This window comes from Cyprinodon variegatus, unplaced genomic scaffold (genome assembly GCF_000732505.1).
Source record: "Cyprinodon variegatus isolate N-32 unplaced genomic scaffold, C_variegatus-1.0 Scaffold624, whole genome shotgun sequence".
Classification (NCBI taxonomy): Eukaryota; Metazoa; Chordata; class Actinopteri; order Cyprinodontiformes; family Cyprinodontidae; genus Cyprinodon; species Cyprinodon variegatus.
Genome location: NW_015151077.1, coordinates 240983 through 248390, shown reverse-complemented (window position 1 = coordinate 248390; position 7408 = coordinate 240983). Strand labels below are relative to the sequence as shown.

The following is a 7408-nucleotide window of genomic DNA, read 5'->3' as shown; positions in this document are numbered from 1 at the left end:
TCTGGTTGAACTGTAAAGTGCCTTGAGGTGACATGTGTTGGGAATTGGTGCTATAGAAATAAAACTGAATTGAACATCAGTAATGATAGACGACAGAGAAGCCCCTAAGAACCTCTGGAGGAGCCGCAGATACCCACGGCTCGTCTTGGTATCCCCACCCTACAAATCCAGCCCTTATGAAAGTGGAAGTCTGAGGACATTTGGCCTATATGTTATGCACAAACAATGCTTAAATCACTCTGAACACACCATTCTCACCTCGTTACAAGGTGGTGGCAGAATCATTCTGTTTGGACCCTTTTTTTGGGGGGAAGGGGTCAAAGTTGAATGAAAGCTTAACTGAGCAGAGAACTGGACAAAAAGGTTTTGGAAGATGAAACAAGCAGCCAGAGCTGTAGTGTAGTGCTTTAGATCAAAGCATTTTCAAGTGTTCTCCAAAAGGTTTGAATTAAATCCAGCAGAGAAGCTGCAGTAAAAACTCAGTCTGACTAAACAGCGGACTTTTGTGCAAATGGTGAGTATTGATTCCAATGAACTATGCCTTTATTCCAATTTTTTTTTATTACAATTCTGAATACAATACTTTCAGAAGTCATTGTAAAGTTTGACAGAATCTTCGGTTTCAGTGAGTTTAATTTTCTATTAAAATTCAAAATAAAATATTAGGTCCATGTGAAAAAATGTATGAAAAGCCAAATATATATATAAAAAAAATGAATGCCACAAAAGAAAACAGCTCTACAACATGACAAGTTTCTGTAGACAACAAAACCAGACTTTGCATATCAGTACTTGACCTTGCACAGCTGTTCCACTAGATGTCACTAGACCCATATTCAACATAAACCAACAGCCTGTTCAGCATTATCCACTGTATGAAAAAGTGAATCAACCCAAAAGCACTGGATGTATATAGACTTTACATTTTAACTACAACTTTATTTTTAAAAGAGTTTTAAAACAGAGAGGATCATCAATGATCCTGTAAAGTCAACGCAAGATATTCTTTAAATCATAGGAGGGGTGAAGACCATTAGGTCACTGGGGCAGGTGGATTGGCGGATCCTGTCCGTGAGGTCGGGGGTGAAGAGAAGCAGGGCTGACGCTGCAGTCTGCACCAAAACACAAAGAAAATGTGTTCAGGTAAAAATAGAAAAACAATGCTTGAATGAATGAACCACTAAAAGCAGAAGGGTGGGGTGTTGATCTAAGTTAGTATGTTATTTACAATCGAAAAGAACAAGTGAAACATTAACCTGTGGAGTTTGAGGAGTGGACACCAGGGACGCCGCTGACGGTGCTGTTGTGACACATGAACAAAACCGTGACCAAGAGTTTATTCCCCCGAAGCAACCAGACAGGCAGCAATAAGCAGGAGTAGATTAAAAATGAGAAGTGATTTCCACATTAGAACACCTTGATAAACTGTTCATACAGACAATTTCTCACTTTAACACCAAAAACATCTATTCTTTGAGATTTATGTAATAAAGGAAGGCATGGCTAACGAGGAAGAGAAAAAAAAACATCTGGATCAACCTTTCTTTTAACTGATTTAAGGATTATGGTAATAATTAAAACAGAAATTGGGCGTATGAACAATTTTCAAGGTTGTTGCTTAGTGAAGTGTCACCCTGTGAGAATGCCAAAAGCCGGCGTGTGCAGTGTTCTTCTAGCCCTTTTTCATACCTGGCTCTAGATGAGTCAGCAGTTCCTCAGCCTCTCCTTTAGGACTCTCCATCTCTACATCTGTTCCCATAGATAACATCTCTACGGCGACGCTGCCTCTTGGTGATAAACTGCACCTCAGTGATGGCTGGAGATAACGTTCAAAGTCCAAACCAGGGATTTCCTGCATTGATAAACAAATATACCAAAATCATTTACAGTATATAACAAGGAGTAGGGTTAATATAAAGAGAACTATTTCGACCGTACCTCAATTATGGAACCATCTGGTGTGGGACAGACAGACGGCTTTGTCTCCATTGGAACCTGCTCAGCAGGAGAGGAGATTTCTGATGGTTGAGGACTTTGGACTGACTGGGCCTCCTCTGAAAGCACATCTTTCACAGGAGAGAGATTTGCCGTGTGGCTCTTTTTCTGGGACATCTGAGGAGTTCCTGGTTGAGACTTTGGTCTTGGAGTATGCTCAAGAGTAAGGCAAAACCTCTCTGCAGAGTGGACTGGCTGAGCAGGGGAAGCGTTTGCTTCAACAGATGTCTGGGCCAATGCCAGGGACCGCCGGGTGACTCTCCTGGGTGAGAAGTAGCTGGAGCACGGAGAAGCGCAGGGCAGCGCTGCAGCGCTTAGGCGGCTAGATCTCCGAACTGAAAGCACTAAAATATGGTATATTGTAAAAATGATGCAAAAGATTATCGGTAATGAACAGAAAAGAAGTGGCTCACCTGATGGTTTGGCTGGGCTCTCCACCTGGAAGAAACCTCCGTCAAAGACGACCGTTTGGCCTTCCACCTGTGGCTGCGGCACATCAGCGTCTTTGGATGTCTTCTCTGCTTCAGCTGCCTCCTGGCGAGCTTTCATTGCAGCTTTCACAGCAGCCAGACGAGATCTGGCTGCAGTTTTGTTTCCTGTTGGCTTGGTGGGAGCTACTGAGGTCGTCTTAAAAATAAAAAATAAAAGAACAGGTTGAAGTTTGTTAGTTTGTGGATTGGTTTGAATCCAATCTTTAAGGCTGGTTGAGCAAATCAACATGGAAGGGAAGTGGACAAAGTTTTTTTTTCCAAAATGAATCCTGGTTAGGCCAGATCCAGGTGAATCCTCCCCTCAGTGTGAATTATGTTACTGAACCAAGATTCACATGTTTCAACTATCAGCTTTTTAAACATGAAGCCAGCAGAAGCATTTAGCAAACTACAGGAAACTAAACCAGAGTTGGACACTGGTTGATCTTTTAGAGCAGGGGTCTTCAACGTTTTCCAGGCCAAGGACCCCCAAACTGATGACGAGATGGAGCGGGGACCCCAATTATATATATTGTATAAAACTGTTATATCAAAGTGGTCCGATAGTCACTCCATTACAGATGGAGTAATGTAACTAAAGTAATCCCTCCCTGGGATTATTAAAGTGTTTCTGATTCCTGGTTGATGGGACAGGTGTTGTGAATGAAACGGTGCCCAGCTTGAAAGAGCTCCTGTGTGTCGCTGAATGTGAGCATTGATGACTGAAAGACATCTTCTGCCTCCATTTATCTGTTTAATACAGTCTGTTGAATTCATGTGGATTTAAAGACATTTCAATTAGTGGAAATAATTGCAGGGTTGAATATAAAAAGTAAATAAAATCAAATCAACCAAAACTTTCACAACCCCCATGCAGTACCTCCATGGACCCCTAGGTGTCCCAGAAACCCTGTTGATGGCCTCTGTTTTAGACAAATAATATATTTTTGATATGATTTGAAAATAACCTCTGTAACAGACTACATGTGAAATGCTTTTATTCATTTAAGTTAGATGTTGATTTTTAGAAACACAAAGAAATAGAAATGTATTGATCTCACAGTGGAGAAATTCACCTCTGATATAACCCCTCCCCTTAGGGAGCAGTGGGCGGCCAGTGAGCAGTCTGAGGTTAAGGGTCTTGCTCAGAGACCCAGAGTGGCAGCCTGTGGGGATCAAACCTGGGTACTTGCAACCTTCTCAGAGCACAAGCGCACTGCTCTAACCACTAGACCAGGGGTCGACAAACCGCTGCTCCGGAGCCGCATGCAGCTCTTTAGCCTCCCCTTTACGGCTCCCTGGAGCTTTTTCAGAAATGTATGGAAAATGATTTTATTTTGTTTGTTTGTTTTAATATAGTGTGCAGGAGGTTAAACAAAAATGTATGTTTTCCAATACTGTAAACATTTGTATTATAAATAAATGTAAACAATAATTTGTTTCATAGCCATAGAGATCAGCGATTACAACTTGCAATGCCAGTGCCAGGCAACCAAAGCTGCAGGTGAGTCTCAGACCATGGAACCCAAAGGGAAAAAAGAAGATAGCTGATGAGAAAAGAGGATTCAAACAGACCAAATCATTTGCTTTCATTATCAATGCGGAAGGATTGCCTGCATTTTTGCTTCATCATGAGAGGCTGTCAAAAAATAAAAAGAGTAATTTGGAAAGGCATTTCCAGGGAAGGCTAAATATGCAGCCGACCACCACGCTGGGAGGGAGAGAAAAGGTGCGATTGGAGAACTTCTGGATAAATTAGAGGAGCGCAAAGATAGATTTCAGAAGTTTGCATCTCCAAACTGCACAACTGCTGCTAGTTTAGTTACAAGGATGGAAAACCGTCCTCAGATCAAACAGGTAGCGCTTTAATGCATGTGAACTCTCTTCCATTTTTTCACCAAATCCTAAAAATATAAATTAAACCAAGGAGCGCTGGTGACGGAGGATGTGGGATTTCAGTTCCTGCTCGGTTCCTCATGACTCAATCAACTCCTACCAATAGAAACGCGTCCACCATAGAAAGATTTATTTATCGTGTTTCTATCATTTCATCAATGCAACAAAACTTAAACCGCACGGTGCATGGTGGCTAAGCGCCGAGCGGTGAAGCGCCGCGCAATGGGAGCTTCACTGCTCGTCCCTCACCTCATGCTGCTATGTGACATTTGCTCCAGGATAAACATGTAAACGTGGATGTTTATTATATATTTAAGCCCACATCATCCTTTCTATAGTGAGATAATACACTAAGAGCCCGTGTTGCCATACCAGGCATATATGAGACTTTTACATTTTATTTTTTTGCTCTTTGGGCAGTTTGGGTTGCTGACCCCTGCACTAGCCCATCACTCTACATTGTGTCCCATTATCTGGAGGATTTTAATGTATTTTGAGATTTTCAGATAAAAAAAAGAATTTAAAATAAAAAAGAGAAAGTTGTGCTTTACAGTTATTAAAGTAACAGTTATTAAACCAATCTGCTAAAACATGTACAGTCAGATAAGAGATTCAGAAAACATGATTGAAATTGGCCTTTAAATCTCTGATTGCACCTGTATATGAATGATAGAAAATATTATTTAAATAAATATTTAGCAGGGAAAAAAAACAACATTAAGGCTGCTGTTGAATTGTGGAGCCTCACCTTGACTTTCCTCCGCCTTGGTGGAAGTTTCTGCTCCTCCATCCAGCCACGGCTCTCTGCTTCTTTGAGAGAATCAAACTTCTTTTGGACATCTTCTACCTGAAAGCCCAACACATCTGGTTATGGTGGTAGTTTCTGAATTCAAACCTAATTTGTTTCTGCCTTCCACAGGTTCATACCTGGAAATAAACCATGTCCCAGAAGCCCTGCAGGTCGGTGCAGGTGGTAATCTTCTCTCCACGGCCCAGTTCACAGTCATCCACCAGACCACTGAACTGGTTGAAACGCTCCTTCATCAGCAGCCTGGCTTGGCCTACGGCTGTACGCATTCGGTCTCTCACTGTCACACAGGAGCACTGAACTGAATACGGCTCTGTTGATCAACTTGGTCAATGTTCTTCTAGAGAAGAAGATACTCACTTTCCTCTGGGATGGATTCATCCTCCACTTTGGATTCCCAGTGGAGACAAAGGCTCGTTAGTCTGTCCGTCTCATTGGAAATTTCTGACCTGAATAAAAGAGAAAATACTTTAATTTTTTTAGTCATAAGACAGTTAAGGTGATAGGAATAAAAAGAAAATGAATAAAAAACATGCACTACCTGAAGTAAGGAACGTCATGCTTTAATTCCTGAGGACTGCCTGAGGTTGGAGACGTATGAAGAGAGGAGCTGCTGGGAGTCTGAGGAGGAAGCGGCTCTTCACACTCAGCGGGAGCCTCTGCACTGAACACCGGGGCTGCTGGGAGATTGAAACTGGGACTGGGCAGAAAGAGCCACAGCGTAAAATTTAGATCAGAAACAGGTGGCATTTTTAAATTACCTTATGCAAAAAAAGAAAAATATGACCCCTGATTGCCTTAAGACACATTTTCATACTAAAGAACATTATTAATAAGGTCAAACCATAAGTGTCAGAAAACAAGCACAGTAAGATAAACTACTTTGGGCTGATATTGTTGATTAAGAGGGTCAGTCTCAAACTGAGACTTTATGAATTTCTACACCAGCAGCTCTTCTGGTTGCATATAAAAGATTTTGATTACATGAATGCACTCTGTAAGCTTGTAATAATAGATTTATGATTGTTGATTATAATTTTTAAGGAGAGCATCACTGGTAATGCCAAAGTGTAGGTCTGCTAAGATGAGAACAACAAAATGATGCAGAGTCCAGTCTGCGATTATTCCCAGCAGTGGATGCAGAATGAACTTTATGCAGTTCTGCTTTTTAAATATAAACACTAGATAAACTCCTTCAGTTATCACCTAATTAGCGGCCATTCAGCCGTGCTGCATGGAGGAGCGGTGCACCTTCTCAGGTGCTTTGATGGCGAGGACACAATGATGATGTGGAGTTCATTAACAGAACTCTCCCAGCACTGATTAATGGACCAAACATCACAGTTGGCTTCCAGCTCATTAAAACAAAGTAACAAACTTTGTTTGTTGGTATGTCAGGGCGACATACCACGACTATTAAAGATACTTTTATATCTCTGTACATTTTAAATGATACCTCCTCCATGCATTTTCTTTATCTTTTCTATTCAGTGACTTTATAGGTTCTGGTTTTATTGTTCCTTGTAAATGTGTTTGGTTTAATAATGTGTCACAAAACTTTGTTTATTCCGTTAGTATTTAATACATCTTAAAATATGACTTTTTAAATCTAGCATATTGAAAATATATTTAGCTCCTTATGTTAATGGAAACATTCCCTTATTACAAGAGAAAACGTGGGTTTTGAAGAACGTGGCCTTGCATCAATTAATCGTCAGTCGAAAGGATCAATCAAGGTTAGATCAATTCATTAATTGTTAACTTGCATCTCTACTTGTTAAATATTATTTGTTTTACCATTAGGTTTTCTCTATGTGTTAATAAACTTAAGCTTCTTCAGTATTTACCATAAGGAGACCAAAGTTATGTTGGTATGACGTAAATGAGCTCAATGGTTAAACAAGAATGAGAGCAAAGGAACACCAAGCAGACGTGCAAAAGCAAAAGTCAAACCATAAGGGTGAAAAAGTGCACAGAATGTTAGAAGCCAAGAGGGTTCAATCAGAAGCAGCTGTCAGAAAAACACAGAAGCATTAATGTTAACTCAAGATTGAGCTAAAGCTGCTGAGTTGATGGAGTTGTGAGTTCGTATCGCCAGCAGATGGTGACAGATTGCAACAATTAGGTCCACTGATCACTCCTGGCATAAAAAAATAAGGACTAGTAAACATAAACAGGATTAATGGTTGGTATAAATATAGCTTCATTTTCACATAAACATCTGGGTTTTCTTTTTTAA

General features: G+C 40.6%; 1 protein-coding gene across 2 annotated transcripts in view; it reads right to left on the bottom strand.

The window, feature by feature from the left end:
* Positions 1-687: 687 nt before the first annotated feature.
* dlgap5 (discs, large (Drosophila) homolog-associated protein 5) overlaps positions 688-7408 on the bottom strand; it is a 16629-nt gene continuing 9908 nt past the window's right edge. Inside the window, exons 11-19 of one of the 2 annotated variants that reach the window (XM_015393110.1) lie at positions 5711-5869; positions 5530-5618; positions 5289-5449; positions 5110-5208; positions 2409-2622; positions 1939-2339; positions 1690-1852; positions 1257-1300; positions 688-1112 (exon numbers count right to left, since the gene is read on the bottom strand). In XM_015393110.1, the coding sequence (XP_015248596.1) occupies positions 1008-1112; positions 1257-1300; positions 1690-1852; positions 1939-2339; positions 2409-2622; positions 5110-5208; positions 5289-5449; positions 5530-5618; positions 5711-5869 (1435 nt within the window). In that variant the 3' untranslated portion in view covers positions 688-1007. The remainder of the gene's footprint in view (positions 1113-1256; positions 1301-1689; positions 1853-1938; positions 2340-2408; positions 2623-5109; positions 5209-5288; positions 5450-5529; positions 5619-5710; positions 5870-7408) is intronic. The other variant, XM_015393111.1, reaches the window with a different exon arrangement.